This window comes from Hesperophylax consimilis, chromosome 20 (assembly GCF_061612785.1).
Source record: "Hesperophylax consimilis isolate HC1 chromosome 20, BYU_Hcon_1.0, whole genome shotgun sequence".
Taxonomy (NCBI): domain Eukaryota; kingdom Metazoa; phylum Arthropoda; class Insecta; order Trichoptera; family Limnephilidae; genus Hesperophylax; species Hesperophylax consimilis.
In genome coordinates this window covers 19,220,267-19,242,196 of record NC_142855.1, presented here as the reverse complement: position 1 = coordinate 19,242,196, position 21,930 = coordinate 19,220,267, and the positions used below count along the sequence as shown (strand labels likewise).

General features: G+C 37.4%; 1 protein-coding gene across 3 annotated transcripts in view; it reads right to left on the bottom strand.

Moving 5' to 3' along the window:
* Positions 1 to 5,965: 5,965 nt before the first annotated feature.
* Positions 5,966 to 21,930, bottom strand: part of Gpat4 (Glycerol-3-phosphate acyltransferase 4) — a 55,346-nt gene continuing 39,381 nt past the window's right edge. For 2 of the 3 annotated variants that reach the window (XM_089644282.1, XM_089644281.1), the window contains 5 exons: positions 16,877 to 17,104; positions 13,578 to 13,693; positions 10,922 to 11,062; positions 7,271 to 7,480; positions 5,966 to 6,126 (listed from right to left, as the gene is read on the bottom strand). In XM_089644282.1, the coding sequence (XP_089500408.1) occupies positions 6,039 to 6,126; positions 7,271 to 7,480; positions 10,922 to 11,062; positions 13,578 to 13,693; positions 16,877 to 17,104 (783 nt within the window). In that variant the 3' untranslated portion in view covers positions 5,966 to 6,038. The remainder of the gene's footprint in view (positions 6,127 to 7,270; positions 7,481 to 10,921; positions 11,063 to 13,577; positions 13,694 to 16,876; positions 17,105 to 21,930) is intronic. The other variant, XM_089644280.1, reaches the window with a different exon arrangement.

The window sequence follows — 21,930 nt, the reverse complement described above, 5'->3', positions numbered from 1 at the left end:
CCTCCTTCTTTAGCCAACTTTTTGGACAGCATTACAGTGTCCAACATCATGTGCGATGTGATGATGGAGTGAATAATAATACTCCAAATATAAATCACTTAATACTCTCGGCCGTGAATATCTCAAATCGTAGACGATGGAAAAAGTTGACCATTCAAACAAAATTGAAGATATAGTCGGAGCTGTGGGCGTGTTTGTGTACCAAAACTAAGCTCAATTTTACCTTACTAAAATTGATTGAACGTTAGTCATAAATCTCTATTATTTCTTGGTCGAAATGTCTTTTTTGACAGCTGAAAAAATATTGCTTTAGTGAATGCGGCACATTATAATGATGCGTACATACAAAATGTGCTAAAAATTATTTAGAATATTCGTAAAACAAACGAATCGCTATCGATCTTTGGGGACGTTCAAGTATTATGTAAGCACTATAGGGGGGCAGGGGGGGTCTTTGCTTTGCTTATTTTTGATGACATGGGGGGTGGGGGGGTCGAGATAGTGATTACGTCAGCACTGCTCAGCAGTAGTTATTTTTTTTTTACACATTGGCAACCCACACATTGTCTATGTTTGAAAACCGAATACATATTCGGGGATTCCCACTGTGTCAATAAAGTTTGTTTAAATGAATATTATGTGTCCATTAAAGTCCTCTATCCTAAGTCTATTTTATAAGTGCTGCTTATGAATCAATAAAAAAAACAGAATACATTAACAGAAAAATGCATATAGGTACCAATTTTTACATAAGCATGGGAGGGGGGTGGGGGGTAAGAGCTATGCTTACTTTTGGTGACAAGGGGGAAGAGGGGGTAAATAATTGAAATAAATCTGCTTACGTAATACTAGAACCAAAGTCCCTGCTGAGCTCAAGACCGATAGGGAGAAGGAGCCTGGGAAGGCCAAGGTTAAGATGGAGCGACAACGTCCTCAAAGATTTGTCTGCCTTGGAGCTTCGAAACTGGAGAGAGCTGGCGCGGACCCGAGATGAGTGGAGGAAGACTCTTGAGGAGGCCAAGCAAGACCCACCAGGGGTTGTAGAGCCAAAAGTGATGATGATGATGAATACTTGAATGGCCCCTTTCGTAAAATTTGGGTTTTTTGATTTAAAGTTCCTATAACTTTGAAGTGGTCGAAGAGTTTGCCTACCTGGGCTCCATCATAACGCAGGACAACGAAGACCCAGTAGAAGTAAGAAAGCGCATCACAGCCGCTAACAACACTTACTTCGCGTTGCTGCCAGTCTTCAAATCCTGAAACGTCCATAGGAAAACCAAATTAACCCTGTATAAAACAATTATTAGAACGGTCTTGGCCTATGGATGTGAGGCGGGAACACTGACAGCAAAGTCTGCGGAACGGCTGGACACCTTCGAAAGAAAGGTACTTCGAAGAATGTTAGGAGCGGTGCGAGAGGGAGAGGCATGGAGAATCCGCCACAATAAGGAGCTATATGACATCTACCAAGCTCCCAGACTCTCCACTCATTTACGGCTCCAAAGACTAAGATGGGCTGGACATGTGCACCGAATGCCAAGCACACGTGTACCAAAGAAGGTTCTAACAGGACACCCGGGAGGCAAACGAAAGGCGGGCAGACCTAGGCTGAGATGGGAGGACGATGTCAGGAAAGATGCCAGAGGACTTCTCCATGTTGCAGATTGGAAGACGACGGCCGAGGACAGAGGGCGGTGGAGGCTCATGTTAAAGGAGGCCAAGGCTCGAAATGGGCTGTAGCGCCATTGAAGAAGAAGAAGTTTTAAAGTTAAGTTGTCACATTTACGCTTGCGAGAAGACTCCATTTTGTAAACTTATCCAAACAAAAGACGTGGCAGAATGAAACGAAACACGTGCGAAAGTTGCTAGAATACACGAAAATGTACTAAAAACAATAATAATCAACCCTGGTGAGTGGTAAATGGTCAACTCTAGCAAGATAGAAACGGAGGTATATTGACTGCGTGTGGAAGAGTACGATAACCCAACACGTTGGTGTACAAGACTTGGCGCTCCAGTCTAGACACAAAGTAGACTACCGAATCGGATGCCACCGAATTATAAGGCTTGATTTTGTGCTTTCACCTAGTAAAAATAACGACAGATACATAGTAGTTCTCATAACTCTGTATAAGCTGTTCCGGATGTGACTAGGTTTATGTAGGCCAGACAGAACGGACAATCTTCAAAAGTATATCAGTACACTTTCGAGCGTGTAAACTCGGCAATCCTGACAAATCGGCAATTTCCGAGCATTTAATTGAAAATGGCCATTACTTTGGATTTGTTCCTGATGTTTTGGAAGACCCAAAACGCATAGAGCACGCTTATTACAGAGGCAATTTAAATTTTAAAAAATTCCATTAATAATAATAAAGACAATGGGGTTAAGCTCAACAGTTCTTGGTATCTGGTAATTGATGGCTACACCAAAATTAAACGCAGAAAACCATTTTAAATTATGCTGTAATGCCAGCTCTTAGAAGATTGTGACCAGCACACATCTCCCCTGATGATGAACACTGTAATGCTGTTTGAAACGTTGACTAAAAAGGAGGTCGTACAACACGGCATAATACCCCAAAAATAAATCACGACAATACAGGGTTTTCCGATAAGAGGTGTTATTTTAAATAGCCCGCTATTTCGGTAGATGTTACTTTCGAAGCTGTCATTTTTTGACATTTGACAAGTAGAAACTACGCCATTAATAAAAATGGAACGATACACACTTCAACAATGCATTGAAATGATTAAAATTCACTTGAGTGAATCAAATGCAAATCATCTTGAGTGATGAGGCCCATTTCCACCTCGGTGGCTTCGTCAACAAGCAAAATTGTCGCATCTGGGGCTCGGAAAACCCAAGAGTTATTGTTGAAAAGCCTCTCTATCCTCAACGTGTGACTGTTTGGTGCGAGTTATGGTCCGGCGGAGTCATTGGACCTTACTTTTTCGAAAATGAGGCTGGAGCAACAGTTACGGTGAATGGATTGCGCTATCGAGAGATGATTAATGATTTTTTATGGCCGGAATTGGATGGTATTGATCTGGACAATGTTTACTTTCAACAAGACGGCGCTACGTGCCACACAAGCAACGAAACCATTGATCTTTTACAATTGAATATCAAAATAATACCTCTTATTGGAAAACCCTGTAGTAGTTGGCGAATTACTGAGAGAATACTGCATATAAATATTTTACATTATAAAAATGATACAGTTCCCATCTGTGGCCAGTGTGTATATATATTTATACAAAAAAACTAAACAATTAAAATCACAACACCCAAACTAAAAAAAACCTACATATAAAGCAGATAAAAAAAAAACATTTTTCCAACCAAAAAATTGACACATAAAATTTTAATAAAACAAAATGATTTTTTTTTAAAATTATAGTGCCTCCTTTATTCTTCAATCTCGGGTGATATTTATATTTGGCAGACGCTCTGACAACTGAGCTACAGCGCCACAAATATAATATTTAACACACTATTTACATAATTTTTAACCCAAGTGGTAACATTGAGAATTTCGCAGGTTTTAAAGGAGGGTCCTTATAGCTCAGTTGGTAGAACTTCTGGAAAATTAACAATAATAATAATATACAAACAATGCGTAGTCACATTTACTCATTGTGACTTAATATTATTTCATACATACATTTTAATTTTCTAATTATGATTCACTCGAGTGTCTTTGTGTTAGTATTGAAGTGACAACTGTTTCGCCTTCTCGTGGCATTGTAGCGGCAGACACTCATTTGTCCGATAATTTAACAGAAATAGCACACATTTACATTTCAATACGTATGTGAATCTTGTCTCGATGTCGTTAAGAGTGCTGTTAGTTTTAAGTTAGGATATTTAGTATGTAGGTTAAAGGTGTCTCCATAGGTGCCAGTAGTAATAACACACGACGGAGACAACTGTTGGACGTTTTGGGTCTAAAACCCGAATGGTTCCAGTCCTGGCCGGCATAATTGGAGCAGTCTGCTCCTGGCGCTGACGTGCCAAGGTGCTGATAATACCTAACTCCTATCACAGCGCCCTTGAGGTTTTAACTAGCCCCGGGCGCCATTTGGCTCAGGGCCCGCCCTGTCTGTATTTTAACCTCTCAGAAAAGGACTTTTATTTACTTTGTGTTCCTTTGTGAACTGTCAAAACGCGAAAATTTTCGTGTTATTCACGAGTTTTGTTAAAAGCTTCATAACTCACGTTTTGGGAAACGTAGCCTCATTCTAAAAAATGTTTTGGAAAGATTATGAAATTCACTATCGTATTGTTTTGTTATACGTAAATATTTGCGTTTCTAAATATACATTTTCTGAAAACGTCAAAAATATGTAAAAATCGCTGACCATTATTTCAAAGCTGTGAAAAATGTACTATTTTCTGAGTATCATAAAGAAATAACACTTTATATATTGAAGAAATATAATTAAAAACTATTAGTCACCTCAAAATATTAACCGTACAAACTAAAATATTTTTAATAAATTATTTAAAAACGCAATAAATTATGAACGAACAAGATGACAAGTCCAATCGACTTAGATAATGCACCTCGAAATTCCATAGATATTCTTGAATGCAGACGCGTAGCGTTATTCATTATCGATACTCTGTTTTTTAAATTATGGCAATCCGTATACTAGTGATGGAAATAAATCGATTTTTGTAAAATCTCGCGCGTTTACGTGAAAAGACGTACTAATGTCTTGACCGCTATTATCATATTTACGTCTTTTGACGTTCTAATGTTCCGAGTGGTTAAAACATATCTGAATCTCAACACTTATCTGCGTCTGTATTTCAATACATGTCTGAATATCAACACGTATCTGAATCTGCAATTCAATGCTAATGTATAGTACGTATCTACATATCTGAAATTCAAATGTGCGTACAATACAATGTACAAATTTGTAGCTCTGCACAGTAGAGCTGTTTAAAAGTTTCGTTTACGCATTTGTACAACAACGTAAATCTATACCTGTACTTCAACCCTTACATTGTGGAACCCGTATATCGGTTAATAGTGGCTTCAGCGCAGTTTTACAATGCCGTCCGAAAGGCGAAACAGAAGTCAACGTAAAATAAATAATACATTCACGAATCTGCTCTTATTTTAACCGTAAATACACTATAATATAAAACCTGTACATTTGAAAAATTAGGCAATACACATTTTATAGAAACAAATAACAATTATTATTACAAGGATTGGGGCATTTCTACTGATAACCTATAGAAGATAACCAAGAAGTTGCATATATGTCAATTTGATAGAAGTAAGGTCAATTTTCCCTCACTTCTGGCGAAATTGATCTAATATTGAAAATCCGTCTCTAACAAACAATCGATTTCATTGGCCTGTCCCCAGGAGTCGAAAGATCTTAAGTAATTTGGTGATTTTTCATTCAAATCGGCATAGATCTACAGACCGCACTTCTAGGAAATATTTGTTCAGTGGTTACATACACATTTTCATAATGATGAAACAGTATTAAAAATATTCATATTTTAAATTACTGCTTTGAAATATGTCGTTTTTTATAGTACGTAATTGAACTAAACAATGTTTGGTAACGTAGCAACGCTTGATTGGCACACAGCGAGCAGTTGTTTTCTGTCGTGTTTTATGAATAAAAAATTTTAAACTCGCGTATTATCTGTATAGTGCCTAAACAAATTGACCCGTATTATCACTGAACAAATAAACCGATAGAAGTGGATTGCTGACGTGTCTGTGTGTCAAAACTAAGCTCAAATTTCTCTTACTTCCGGCAAAATTGATCAATCCGCATATTACAAATATTTATATTATTTATTGTAGGAGCCTAAAAAGTCTTAAATTATTGTAAATTGGGGGAATCAGTTGTCTTTCAAATGAGTGTGAATCACACAAGAAGGGATTGTTTGTACAGTATGTAGTATGTATGTATGTTTGTCTGTAAGTTTGTTTGTTAGTATAGTGATAGTCCCTCTGTGTAGGCAGTCTTGGAAATGTCGACTAGGCGTCCAGGGGCGCTTATTCGCCCTTCAGTCTGCGGCTGAACTCCTCCTGCTGCAGCTCTTTCCATTCCTTCTTGGCTTTCATGCGTTTTAGTTGGCCATCCCTGGAACAAAAAAAAAAAAAATTTTGTTTTTAAAGAATCTGCCTTACTTTGTTTAGAAGTCTGCATTACCACCAAAACCCATGTGCAACCGTTTAAAATGGACATAGTGAATTATTGCCACTTAAATCGAATTGTTCATTTTCGAGAGATCGTACTGGATGTCATGATCAGTCAGTATGTCCCTCCCACTGCGGTGCAAGGCGATAGGTCAAGAGACTCCGGCCGGAGAAGTCAAATGGTCTCCCTCAACCATCCTCTCCCGATGCGGCCTGCCACGCAGCTGGTGGGCTGATGATTTCGCCACCAAGACCTGGACAAACCTCACCCCACAAACTCGGAAACCCCTGCTAAGTCACCGGCTGTAGCTTGCCACTTGGGGTAACAAATTGGTTTATGACTCGGTTATCGAACTGAACTCTATCGTACTGTGTTGTTCATTTCCCCACCATGGGGGCGGATAGACCCTGTTCCTGCATCGACTAAGGTGATATTAATTCGGTGCGGCTGTCCCACAAACCACGGGTGCCTCCCCCGGCATCATGAGCGGGCCTGGGGAATGTTTGCGCGAGCCCGGTCCCCTTCCGTCCTGCCTCCGGTGACCTGAGGCTCACTACATTCCCTAGGGTCTTTGGGAGTATCTCCTCCCCCCATTTACATTTCTTCGAGAGTACTCTCGGAAAACTGGCTAAGGGACGCGGGTGCTTGGGATCGTTGTGGCCAGGTCGCTTGCCACGCTCATTCTTGCCGGGACTGCCCCGTGATAGTGGGGTAAACTGCCCTCGACACGCGGCTTGTATATTTTTATGTTTCAATCATACTTCCACTTGTAAATATTGTTCTCTTTTTTTATTATTTAATTTTAGATGCCAAACCACCAGGCAAGCATTTCAGACGTGTTCTTATTTTGTGTTACTATTAATGTAAGTATGCAATCATTATTTCGTACTAACAATCAAGGAGGTTAAACAATCAGTTTCCTCACACAGCCGTTGGGAAAGGGTGGGTCCCCTCCAATAGGGTAACCTACGGCACAGGTGTTAGTTATCCAATGAATGCTTCCCGGTGCAGCGGAACCACAAAATTATTTTTTTATCATTACATCACAATCTTTCAATAATTTTTAGCATATTTTTGGATAACTCACCAGACCAGATCCACGAGACCGCCCTGCCTCGCTATGACCGCCTTGACCCTATTTGCAAACTCGATGGCGGACTCGTTACCCCGCCGCTGCATGGGGGGCAGGTACCAAACGTCGCACACGATCGCCCACGACGTCATCATCATGTACAGGTACTGCATCATCGAATAGCGCGACGAATTCCAGAAGGCGTCGCCAAACTTGGGGTCGTATCTGAAATAATAATGATAATTATTTATTTTATTCCGGAATGTGAGGGAAGGTTAGTGAGAGTATTTACATATAGGTAAAAAAGTACAAAAATATTTCTATATAAATAAAAATTTAAACATTCGTTTGTTCAAAATCTTAATCTCCAAAAGTTCTTTACCGATTGCTTTGAAATTTTGACACAACTTTGCATTCGAATACGCGTGTGTTTTTATATATAACTATATTATATATATGTCACCTGTGACAGGTAAAAACATGTTTTTCTTTTAAAACAGCGCCATCTGTTGGATGTAAAAGCACACGCGCTATTGTTTCTCTATCTGCACAGATAGACTGAGCTACAGCAACGTGTGGCGGGGTACAGCTAGCAACAAACAATTCAGAGGAAATGGGAGACATCTCTTGTTAAATAGTCAAACTACTAAGTTAGCTTTGTGATTGAACGAAGATTCCAACGACTTTTGAAAAAATTCCAATAATGTTTTTAAATATCTCTTCAAATTGGCTACATTTTGGTCAGTGGAAGTTCGCAAGTGTTCGCAAGTGCATATATATATGGAACAACAAAAAAAGACGTTAAAGCATTATTGGAGTTTGATGGGGCTAAAAACTATTTCAAGTGTTCTTCATGCTGAAATCTGAACTCTGGCAACTTGTTGATTTGCTTTGTCCTCATTTTTTATTATTCGTCGCTCTAGTTCGTTTTTATCCAACACACCAAAACGTAAATCGGGAGAAATACCGCTTCAAAGTTTTTTTTTTTACGAAAAACGGATATACAATGAAATTAGCTCAATTCTAAAAGTTTACTAAAATAATTTAAAGTGATATAAATTATTATTTTTAAGTAAAATTCCTTCCAAATGTTTAAAATTACGCAGAAAACAGGTTTTTAATTTGGATGTTGGACAAAGTGTTGGATAAACACACTTGGAATGTTGTTTAATTTTGGTGAACTTTAGACAAACTGCGACTTGAAAACACATTAAAAGTATTAAAAAAATATATATTTCACTTGTATCGTATAAATAAATGATTTCTGAGAACAACTGCATACTTAACACATTGTAGTCGGGCGCTTCAAACAATAGACTCTAGCCTATAGCGGGTGTTTTTCGCGATTAGCGCAAAAATATATCGCTTTCTTAAAATTGTCACAATTTCTAAACCAAATAATATTTTCGATTGAAATTTTCAAAAAATCAGATATGACATTTGATCATCAAAAATAAATTATAATTGCTTTGATTACATCATAATTTCACCACATTTCAAAGTTGAATATAAAAACCTGATATTCATTTAGTAAATAGCATTCAATATTTGAGAATTCCATGTAAAAGATAACATGTTTATTCATATCATATAGTTATATAATAAATAATAATATATATTTGCCATGCCCGCAAATTTTACAATCACTGGTTGTGTGAAATCTGATCGCGTAAATATTGAACAGTGTCGCCTAAGGCCGAAGGCGAACACTCAATAACTCATAAGTTTAATTGCTTCTTGTCAAAAGAGAGTCTTTTGCGGTTGCCTCGCCTAATTGAAGAGCCCATTCCACTTATGAATCATAGTATTTATTTTTTCCAAGTATATGCTTGTATATAACAACAATGACAATTGAGTAAACAAAAAATAATAATAATTTTTGTAGGGATAAAGTCCTATACAATGCTAATATATTCAAATAATAAAATACCAAACAGGAAACAAAACAGTGCGAGCGGTATGAAAAATAGTCCAATACGTGAAATGACTCAAACTAAACTGGAGATTGAGATCGCATAAAAACTACTGCACACTAGCCAATCCGGACAAGGCATGTCAAATAACGTGGACAGGCTGTCGCCTAGCACCCAGGTAGCAAATTACCCTTCAAGGCGTTTTATTTCACGCTGATAATAAACCCGTATAATGCCGTTCCCGCCACAAACCGACAGTCTGCGAAAAACGACAAATGCCGTGTCCCGACGACAATGTGTTTACTCAATTTCGCCAAAAATGGTCTGTTGGACAAAAACGAACTAGAGCGACGCGTTGGCAACTTAAGTATTAAAAAAAAACTTTTGGAGGCGGATCTACGCTCGACACATTTAAAAAAACATTAAACAGCATACTTTTTTTTTTTATTACAATTTTCATTTAAAAAATTCCAAATTTGGATTCGATTTACTCTAAAATGAAAGCTCAAATCAAAATAAGTTATACCACAAAATGTAATCCAAATGTGATATATAAATTTGTCAGAGCCCGCTTGTACCATTAGTTTCCGGACACCATGTACATGAGTGTTGCTAGCGCAATGATGGAGGATTAGTAAAGGATTAGGTAGCAGGACAAATCAGAACAGTGACAAAATGATATAAAGTCATGAAAAGTGATAAAAAGAAACTAGAGTACCATATAGAATAGTTTTGGTTAGGTTAGATTAGTTTTTTTTCTTCATTTCATCACTTTAACGTCTATACACAATGTAACATGCAATATAATAAATTACCAAAGTGTGTTCTGTGTTGCGAATATATGTACGTAGTATAAGAACATCAAATAACGTTGAATAATGTAAAAAATGTCGAAACGTCAAATAATGTCAAAACGTCAAATAATGTCAAAATGTCAAATAATGTCAAAACGTCAAGAAACAACATAAAAATGTCAAATAACGACAATATATATCAAATAATGTAAAAACGTTATAAACGTAAAGTAACGACAATATAAGTCAAATAATGTAAAAACGTCAAGTAACAATGTAAAAACTTCATAAACGTCAAGTAATGACAATATATATCAAAAATTTAAAAAAGTCAAGTAATGACAATATTTGTCAAATATGTCAAATAACAACATTAAAACGTCAAAAACGTCAAATAACGACAATATACATCAAATATGTCAAATAACAACATAAAAACATCAAATAATTACAATATACATCAAATAATGTCAAATGGTCAAGTGACAACATAAAAACGTCAAATAACAATAACATACATCAAATAATGTCAAAACTTCTAACATCATAACGTCAAAGAACGACAAAATAATCAAAGATTAAAAAATTAAATAAATACACATTCAGTTACATACTTACAAGTTTATTGAAATCTAAATTAACGCTTCAGCAGGAAATAATGCCACATGTACTTTGATCGCTTGCGGAAATATGTAAATCAATGAATGAAGAGCTGTAGTGCCACGCGATTCAGAGGATTCACAAAGGACCATTGGTCCAGCTCGTCAGCGCTACATCATCGATCAGCTGACGGTATGCGATCACTATTTCTAGCCTTATATGTATATAAATTCACTATTATATGAGAATGTGGCAGCGAAAACGGTAGAACTACTGTGCTGATTGTAGGTTTGTGATTGGTGAACGGGTCGCAAATAGCGACGTGGGGTTCGCGTGGTTACGATAAGGAATGTACTTACTTAATGGCGACGGGGTAGATGGTTCCCCCCACTTCGAAACTGCCCTTCTTAAACTGCATGACGGAGGTGTTGTTGATGCAGGTTCCCTCGGGGAAGATGAGGATCGGCGGGTTGTTTGGATCCCCGACGTGCTCACGCAGTCTGCAAATTTCCGATAATGAATAAGATATTATAGAATAAGAACTATCAAAAAAATTTCAACCCACAAAAAGTGTCTTTTACTAGGACTCGTCTATTTTTATAAAATGCATTTAAATATAGATAAATTTTTGTGTTGACTGAGGATTGAACCTTCTACCCAGAGGCCGAAGACAACCGTGCCAACAACCCAAATTTATTTAGTATATTAGCTGATGTAATGTCATCCAATCTTAACACACTTCGGACGGGAAAGGTAGTTCTACCCGTTCGGTCGATTGACGCTTAACGCCGGGAAGGGTAGTTCTACCTTTTGCGTCGGCCTCATTTCAATGGCAGAAGAGACGGAAATATTCAATATTTTTATATATCAATCTCTTTGTAAAGGTCTCAACTATATGTACATAATTATCGAATAGTAATGCAAGTCTTCTTTTTGTATTTATCTTCGTGCCTTTCGTTTACATCGGTATATCAACAAAAGGATAGTATATTATTTGTTATTGTAATAATTCAATTAATGGAATGAGGGTTTTTATGATCGTGAAACCCGATTCGAATCTCTATCTCTGTTACGCACCCACTCAACACCTATGTGCAAGCGAGCGAAAGGTGTCGAGCGTATTTAAAGAAAGCAGGTATGGACAAATACCGATAGGCGGATCGTAATAAAATATTACGATGTTAATTGAGTTGCATTCCAAATAATATTCAATTTTAGTTTAGTGCTTTTATAGCTTGGGTATGTTGAGTTACTGCATAGAAATTTTTATTAAAATATTTTAACTATTTTCGAAGATATAGCAATTTAAACAAAATTAAAGAAATTCGCGCAGGTCCTAAATTTTCGCACGGAGACAGCGTAGCGCCAGCGCAAAAAATACTTCCCAGAAATATGTGAATATATAAAAATTCAGCTTGCATATATGTTTGCCCTCGCAAAACTCGACAAGTAGTTGACCGATATTGACCGATATGTAGTTTTTCAACAGTAATATTGTGATATACAGTAGTGAATGGTAGAGAAATGCGTATCTGTCCGCGTGTATATGCACGATTGTCACCAAAAGTGGATAGAATGCATCGTCACCGACATCTAGTCTAAAAATAGAAAGTACAGTGTCGTTAGCGCAAGCGATTCTGATTAAGTCCTATACAGTTTTCAAAGCATAAAGGTTGAAATAAAAAAGGCAAAAGAAAAAATTTATTTACGTTCTATGCCGAGCACGGTCATAAAAATTGTCAAAAACGCGTGCGCGAAAACCAGTCGACTGGTTAGATGTAATTTTCAAAATTGCGAACTGATTGGGCGCAGAATTCAGAAAACCGATAAAGCACCTACCTATAAAATAATATTTTTTAGATGAAATTATCATTTTCAAAATTGGAACTGATTTAACGAGAATTCCAGAAGACAATCCCACCATTTTTTACGGGTCTGCGCCAGTACAAAAAAAAAAATACAGAGTGCGAAACAAAATATCAATAACTACTAAAGAGATTGACTTACAATTTTAATAACATTATTTTTATAAGTTGATAGATTTTTAACCTTTCCTTATCTGTGGTATGTATTTACTACACATTGCTTCTAATAACTTTAATAACTCTATAAATATAATAAATTCTGGGTTCAGATTTTAGGTATTCCTCCGTTATACATTTATGTACTGAATTAAAAAATAATATATTACATAGTTTTCAAATTCAATTAAAGTTTTTTGTATAAAATCGGGAACAAATACACCAATACAATCAACCGTGTGATACTAATACGCGAAGAGTGTGCGAGGAAATGACACGCTATTGATGTCCTGCTTTAATTCGCTATGCGGGAACATGAGACATCCACACTTCTGCAGTTGTAGTTTTTGATTTAGACCATCGATACCTACGACCGCACAGCTGTGTTTGTGCCAGCCGCCAGTCAGTTGGCCGCGAACCGTCGTTAAATGTGGACCCCTCGCATTTCTTTAGCATCTGCCAATGGTTTTTTCATGTTTTCAGCAATTAAATTACAATTATTATCACTTTTGATATAAAATATAATAAACATAAGCGATTAGCTATGAATATTCATATTTTTCCCATATTAAATCGCTTATTTTAAGATGTGTATTGACTACACAGCACCGGAACGTGTGGATTTTTTTAGCACAGTAAGGGAAAGGTTAATATCAGTGGTGACAATATAGTATTTATTTGCGTCAAATATCATCCTTAACTCCTTTCTCGGTTCATCCACTCTACATGCTCAAACCATCTGAGCGTCCCTTTCTTATTCTTACTCATTACACTTACATCAGCCTTGCATTATTTGCGAAACTTCACATTTGTAACATGTTCACATGATTTTACCACACGTACATCTCAGGGATCTCATTTATACAGCCTTCAGTCTACTTTAATTCTTCGTCTGCCAGTTCCGTCCCTCACTGCCATGCATCAGATAGATATGAAGAATTAACCGCTTGGAAGAATCCAAGCGGTTTTATCGCCAAGTTCATTCTTAGTTTACCTGTTGGTGACGGCGTTCCTGTCCTTAACCTCGGAGCGCTCAAACCAAATGTGCGGCGAAGCCCTCGCCAGCGCCCGCTGCAGCAGGCCTAGGAACCCGCCGTGGCGCTGCCCTATCTGCACACATAAGTATGTCATTTTATCACAATGTTATAAACTATCATTTAAGATTTACTTGAACATACTAAACTTTCTTAAAAGCGATTGCAAATTTTACTGATGTTAATATTACATTTTTAAAAATTTATATAATTATTCCACACAAGAGTACTAACTGCCCAAAGCCAGTGGAACATTCTAAAGTGGTAGCTACTTTCAGTATCGCCCTGATGAAAGTCCGCCATTCAGAATCGAAACATCGCTTGAAATGGCTTTAGCTGCATTTGGTGACCAGATCTGAATAGCCAGGTACTTCCCAACCTTGCTCTTTCCCTTCCCATTCATTTCAGCCTCGCGACATACCCCTATTGGAGTGAGAAGTGGAGAAATAACTGCCTGTATTACATTATATCAAACATAGCCAAAATCATTTCAAGCAAATTCTCTCTTACTAGAGAATGACGAGATTTGAATAGCGCGGCACATAATGCTTACCAACCATCATCTTCATCATTTTTTTATCATCTCTACTTCCGTCATCAGAATATCCCACCAGGTCGATACTGAGAATAACTTCAAATCAATAATTTAAGTTACGACTGAACAAAATATATATTTTTTTTAAATGTTGGGAATCAAACCCATGAACTCTAAACTAAAAATATTACATTTTTATACAAATCAAAATCAAAATCGGAAAAAAAGAAAAAAATTTCATGTAAGCCAAGATTAAAAAATACATAAAGCCATGCGCTGTTAAAACCATAAAGCGAAAAAATATATTAAATGCTTGCCAAACAACATATACCATCACCATTAAAATATAATTAATTCTTATAAAAATATACAAAATGGAATGTTTTTCAAATATATATATATATATATACAGTTCGACAGTGATAACTTTACAATAAGGAATGCTGGAGGTTAAATGCAAATCCCACGCCGTACGCCAGTTGACACTATTTACAAACTCTTTTGCAAAATGACGTTTCCAAAATATATATACAGGGTTTTCCAATAAGAGGTGTTATTTTGATATTCAACCGTAAAAGATCAATGATTTCGTTACTTGTGTGGCTAAACGTTGTCCAGATCAATACCATCCAATTCCGGCCATTAAAATCATTAATCATCTCTCGATAGCGCAATCCATTCACCGTAACTGTTGCTCCAGCCTCATTTTCGAAAAAGTAAGGTCCAATGACTCCGCCGGACCATAAACAGCACCAAACAGTCACACGTTGAGGATAGAGAGGCTTTTCAAAAGTAACTCTTGGGTTTTCCGAGCCCCAGATGCGACAATTTTGCTTGTTGACGAAGCCACCGAGGTGGAAATGGGCCTCATCACTCAAGATGATTTGCATTTGATTCACTCAAGTAAATTTAAATAATTTCAATGCGTTGTTGAAGCGTGTATCGTTCCATTTTTATTAATGGCGTAGTTTCTACTTGTCAAATGTCAAAAAATGACAGCTTCAAAAGTAACATCTACCGAAATAGCGGGCTATTCAAAATAACACCTCTTATTGGATAACCCTGTATATCATGTTTATATCACAAGATGTTTCCCAGAATAACTTTATCTATAAAAAAATATCAACCGGTAAAAAAAAAAAGTTTTTTTATACTAGGATACATGAATTTTTAAATAGTGATGTATTTAAAAATATTTTCGTTTTTGTTTCGACTGAGGATTGAACCTACCTCCCCAGATATTAGAAATACAGCTAATAATCACTTTAGATCATATCAAAACCATGTTCAATCATATTACAGATGAAATTTGTCATCGCTATATATACCATTCTTACTACTGTGATTTCCAATGGGTCTAAGTTCATCTTATATCCTGTGTACTGTGGTATTATTGTATAACGCTGCGTATAGACACGAGAAAAAACGCGCGAGCCGGACTGCGAATTACGGTAAAGGAACGAAGCGACCACAAGCGGCGTTTCGCGCCATTTGCGGTTGCTTCGTTCCTTTCCTGTACGTTGTTCAGCTCGGCAGTACGGCCCGTTTGTTTATAAGCATCCTTAGAGTCAACAAATTTAATAAAATTTCCAAAAACCTTCAGAATAATGTTTCGTATATTACATTCCGTAGTTTATCCCATTCGCTTTATATCGTAAACACAAATAAATTTGAAGAAACTTAAGCTTAAACTCGCCTGGAAAATTATCACTGTCAAACTTTACAGCAAAATCTCATTAAATCAGCACTTTTTCTCAGTCATTGAAAAAGTTATATTGACATTTTAATGAGATTTTACTGAATGCATTAAATAATTAAAATAAGAATGTTTAAATTAAAAAATCTTATACCATTAATGAATTATTCCTGCAATAAATAAAATACATGCACAATCAAATGGTCTACACTTATTATGAATATCAAACGTCAGGCAAAGCTAGTTCAAACTACGAGAGGTTAGGTTAGGTTGTAAGTTCTCAGTCTATCGTAGGTTAGGTTTGGTAAAAGTTGAGTCAAATAGTTTATCATGGATCAGGTTTAGCATGGTTTTCTGTTTGTTTGCTACTATGATTTACTAGGTAAATGATGGTAAAGTCTGTGATAAATGAGGTTGGGTTAGGTTCTGTCGGTGATAAGTTAGGTGAGTTTGGGTTCTGTCCATGATATGTTAGGTCCGTCTGTGATAGGCTAGGTAAGGTTCCCTATGTGATAAATCAGGTTAGGTTCTATCTGTGATAGGTTAGGTTCCGTCTGTGATAGGATGGGCAAGATTCCATCTATATCTGTGGTAGGCTAGTTTCCATCTGTGATAACTTAGGTTAGATAAGGTTCTGTGAATGTTCAGATAGGTTAGTTTCTGTCCGCCATAAGTGATGTTAGGTTAGGTTCCGTCTGTGATAGGCTAGGTAAGGTTCCCTATGTGATAAATCAGGTTAGGTAAGTTTCCGTTTATGGTAGGTTAGGTTCTATCTGTGATAGGATAGGTTCCGTCTATATCTGTGGTGGGCTAGTTTCCATCTGTGATAACTTAGGTTAGATAAGATTCTGTGAATGTTCAGATAGGTTAGTTTCTGTCCGCCATAAGTGATGTTAGGTTAGGTTCCGTCTGCCACAAGTCAGGTTAGGTTTTATTGGGTGAAAGTCCAGTTAGGTTAGGTTCAGTCAGCAATAAGTCAGGTAAGGTTAGGCTATCCACAAGCTCAGACAGCAGACGACAGAACGGACCAGCGAGTAGCTGTTGTCGCACATGAGCATCAGCACGTCGATGGGCGAGGTGTGATTGGCCACACAGATGCCTCGCTGCGGCGGGCGGCCCTTGTACGTGATGACGGCGGACAGTGAACGGCTCAGCAGCGAGAAGCAGGCGGCACTGAGACGGCGGTTCATGGCGCGCCGTCCCCCACCCTCCGGCAGACAGCCCACCGCCGCCGTGCACGCCGTCAGCAGCAACACCTGGCGACACAAATGCCACCACTGCCAATTGAGTACATTCCTTCTTCCATACAAACACAAACTTTTCCAACTGACATGCGCACGCACCGTCTCGGTGCACACAACGACATTACAAAACATATAGACACGTTGCAGAGACCTCAAAGTGACGAGCAAAAGATACTATAATTGCCGTACTTTCGATTTAGTATTCAACAGTCACGCGTCGCGGGAAGTCGTGTACTATCTTTAAACAAATTGCGTAAATGAGTTCCAAAATACCTTCATATGTGATGAGAATGTTTCAATGACACGGTAAACATTAGTAAAAGCCAAGTTCGTAAATACACCCTAATTACTTATTATTATAAACAATACAATTACTTCGATTGTTTCCCCACGATTTTTAGCGTCATTAGAGAAAGTGAGATAGCGAATGTAGCAACACATAAGTATAAGGATAACCAACTGGCAGTAAGTCACGTACAGCGTTCCACATTCGTCTTGGTGTAAGCAAGTAAGCTTATCTTTACATCACAACTGTGGTTTAGAATGTTCGCCGCAACGTTTGTAAACGCTGACCGGTCCTATTGTTCATACACTCATATTCTTTGAATCTATTTTGTCACAAGACTACCCTAGAGCCTTTAAATGTCAATTTAAAAAATAATGTATAGGAAAAGTTTTTGGACAAAGGAGTTTTTCTTATAAAGCTCCGTTGCTTTATAATATGCTCGGTGAAAATATAAAAACTATAGGTTCGTTGAATCTATTCAAGAAAATGGTAAAAAATTCCATACTGGCTGAGAGTGGGGATGTTTGTTGGATTGCCCATGGCGTGGCTTCTGTCATGAACCACCTTAGGAACCCCATATTAAATGTGATCCGTCTGTGCATGTGTTATGTGATGTAATTATTTAATTGAATATAATTGTAAAGCTGCTCATCTCGACACAGGAATTCCCTAGTGCGATGAGCAGCGGAGGAAAAAAATAATATATACAGGGTTTCCAATAAGAGGTGTTATTTTGATGTTCAATTGTAAAAGATCAATGGTTTCGTTGCTTGTGTGTCACGTAGCGCCGTCTTGTTGAAAGTAAACGTTGTCCAGATCAATACCATCCAATTCCGGCCATAAAAAATCATTAATCATCTCTCGATAGCGCAATCCATTCACCGTAACTGTTGCACAAGCCTCATTTTCGAAAAAGTAAGGTCCAATGACTCCGCCGGACCACAAACCGCAGCAAACAGTCACACGTTGTGGATATAGAGGCTTTTCAACAATAACTCTTGGGTTTTCCGAGCCCCAGATGCGACAATTTTGCTTGTTGACTAAGCCACCGAGGTGGAAATGGGCCTCATCACTTGTGATGTTTTGGACATCCACAAAAATAAACGATAAATAATAAAATAACGTGCTCTAAAAATTTTTTGTTTAAACAACGACGGAAGATTTATTGACAGACAGGCCTTGAGTAAACAGATTCCCACGGGAAAGGAGAGACCGGAGCGACAGTCGAGTTTTGAACTTTGGTGGATTGACAGCCCCGAGAAAGGGATACAAATCAGAAGTGTTGTTTGAAATTGCAGTTAATTATTGAATTCAAATGGTATTAGAGAATATTGCGGAATATTGAATTAAAGTGAAAGATTATTGATCCGGTGTTTGTGTGAAGTGAAAGTGATTCGACTCAGTGAGAAAACATTTAATAATAATGACAATAATAATAATCGGATAATTTGTAGAGCGCCGTTTTGTAAAAACCCACCTCAGGGGCGCCAGGTGTTGTGCAATCGCGATTGTGTTATAAAGTTGTGTTGATTTAAACGTGATTTCGTATACAGTTCGAACTAGATTGCTTGTCTTAAAAACATGAAAATAATAAAAATATTGATTGCGTTTTAAAATAGAGTGAATGTACTTAAAGGCAGGAAGTGTTTAATCGGGCTAAGTTATTGATTTGGCGAGATGGCATTCTATCCACGGAGACCGAAACCCAGAGAATCAAATAGATTATTAACTGTGGGTTCGAATCCTAACAGATTAGGGAGGTACAATTTTATTTACAGGAATATTTAATTACCCTTTTATAAGCGTAGGGAGGAGGTCGAAAATTAAAGTGATTTAGCTATATAGTGTAACCAGGTAAGCTTCACGCTGAGAATGAGAGGTGCCTAACTGGGTGAGTTTTTTATATTATTTATTAAATTCCAGAGGACCCCCTTTAAAAGACGGATACAACTAAGTTTACGACACCTGCCGCCTAAATAATGTTATCATTAAAAGGAATACCCTAGACGGATTGTCAATCAGCTGTGAGTGAGAGACAGGCCAATGACTTTTCATATATAGGCCGAGAGGCGCGGAGTACAGTCAGTCAAAGGGGAAGTTTTGCTAGCGTATGCCGTCCCAAATTGAAAGCGTTCGGATGCAACCAGACGGAACAAAATGAAAACTTTTCTTCTGTTATTTGACTTTTCTAATTTAATACTTTTCATCTATTGTTTGACTTTCTAAGTTACGAATTGGGATGCACGAAAACAAATCTAAAGACGAAAGAGGGAGATGGTAATCTCCAAAATAAAACTACCAACCGAACAACTTTTCTCAACAGGTATCTTTCGAGAGGTAGGCAGCCTCTTTAAATTAAATGCAAAACATCAAACCAATTATCCGTTTATACCTTACCTGAGAGGATAGGTATTCAGTAGGAGTTACCCATACCTAATACACGAGGATGCTAGTAACCTCATAAAATAAATACTGGAACCAAATATTAAAATACAGACAGTCCTCATCCCAAATTTGGCATATCGAGTAGACCTTACATATATCTCACATGATAATTGGCTGAATGGGTAGGCACACAACCTATCGTTAATAAGCGGGCAAAATGTCGACAAGATCGTCGTGTGTTATATATGTATTGACCTAGAAAGGGATGTAAATCCCCGACGGCGTGGGAGTTACAACGTTTTCTGGAGGTGGCACGTAACTTAGGACCTTGCGTGTCACATTTTCGCGACTAGATTCGTGATAAAGGGATGTTATGGTTTTCCCCTTCTACACTCAGTAAAGTAGTTATCCTGGAGGTGTTTGAGATTGGGGCAATTCTGAAATTGGTGAAGAGACCTGGTTTTCTTTATTCTGGCGTGAAGGTTGCCGATTTGGAACAAGGGGAGACCCGGCCGGTTGTGATATCCAGACACGCAGATATCGATTGCCTTGTTCGAATTATCATCCATCAGTTTTGTTTGGTAAGCGGAGGAGCCAGTCTTAACTTGAAAAAAATTCATTTCCTTTCCTCTCCTTCCCCTCCCAAAATATATACATGGATGGCGCCGACAACTAACACCATAAATTTATCGTATGTATATCACATATATAAAATTTAACACTTTATTATATTCACATTACCCTACGATAGGTAGAATCGAGTAGCTAGGGGGGGGTGAGCAGGCGACTTAGAAGATAAGGTTTATGAAATGGTTTTGAAAAACAGCGGTAATGGATTCAACTCACTCTATCTCAAAAGAACCAAGGGATACCACACAAAACATAAATAACTAGGTTTCTAAACCGAGAAACAAAAAACCCAACACAACGTTCGGTGAAGCCTTTTTATACTGAACCGTCACGTGAAATGAGTACGTTCAAGGTCGTACGTCACGTAGACAAACTAGGATGTACACACTTGAAGGGGTGCGTAATAAAGAAAAGACGGCAGGGAGGACCTTCCTACCCCGGATATATATATAACCAAAGCCTTATGGAAAAGTTACCTACGGGACTTAAGGAAAATGTATCGTAGAAAGAAGAGAAGGAAAAGTTTGAAGTAGAAAGGGCAGATCATTACATCTGGTGCCGTGACCAGGAGAGATAGATATAAAAGCTGGCTTGAGTTCATTACTGTTGTTGAGAAAAAAAATGGATTTCATAAACCTTATTAATTCACATTAACAGCAAAAGAAATGGTACCTATCGTCAAAAATGATAACAGAGACATCGTACTTCAAAGGCAAAATAGAATAAACAGACAGACCCGGAAAACATTGAATTCATTGTGACGACAAAAAACATCTAAAATGTTCATAAACAACGAAGCCAAAGGATAAACAAACATCGAAATCGGATTAATTATAACACAAGAATAAGATAGCTGGGACAAATCTAAAATAAACATTGCATCGGATATCGTGAAGTATATGGCATATTTTATACCATTGATATTAGAATAACTGTAAACAATTATTGTTTATTCCAGATCTAAAAGGCAGAGAATGTTTAAGTCATAAATAACACAGACGGACAAAAAACCATCGGATCACAGCCGAGGACACAAAATAAATCAACATGAAAATAAATAACACTCGAACATAATACAAATAACGCATTGAGATGAAAAAAACACAAAGTTAAGTCAAGTACTGTTATGTAATAAACAAAACTCGGAGTTTAAAATTCTAAAATAAACAAGTGTGACATGACATATTGAATTTCTACCCATAGCGACACGAAACACTTGAAAAAGCTGAGGGCGGGAAAAAACTCACCAGCAGAACAAGCCGATAATCACGGGAACCAAAAAATAAACAGATGCTAGGTTAGAAACGAAGAACAGGGGCGCTCAACATTTTGGAAGAATTAAAATAAAATTTAAAAATAAAAATAAAAAATAAATACAGAGGTATTCGAGAAACGTAAATTACCTATAGTTATTTCTAATCCCATCGACTAACACGAGGAAGCGAGATTACCCGTTGGGCTTAGAACTAAAGGGAGGCTGTGATGTTTTGGACATCCACAAAAATAAACGATAAATAATAAAATAACGTGCTCTAAA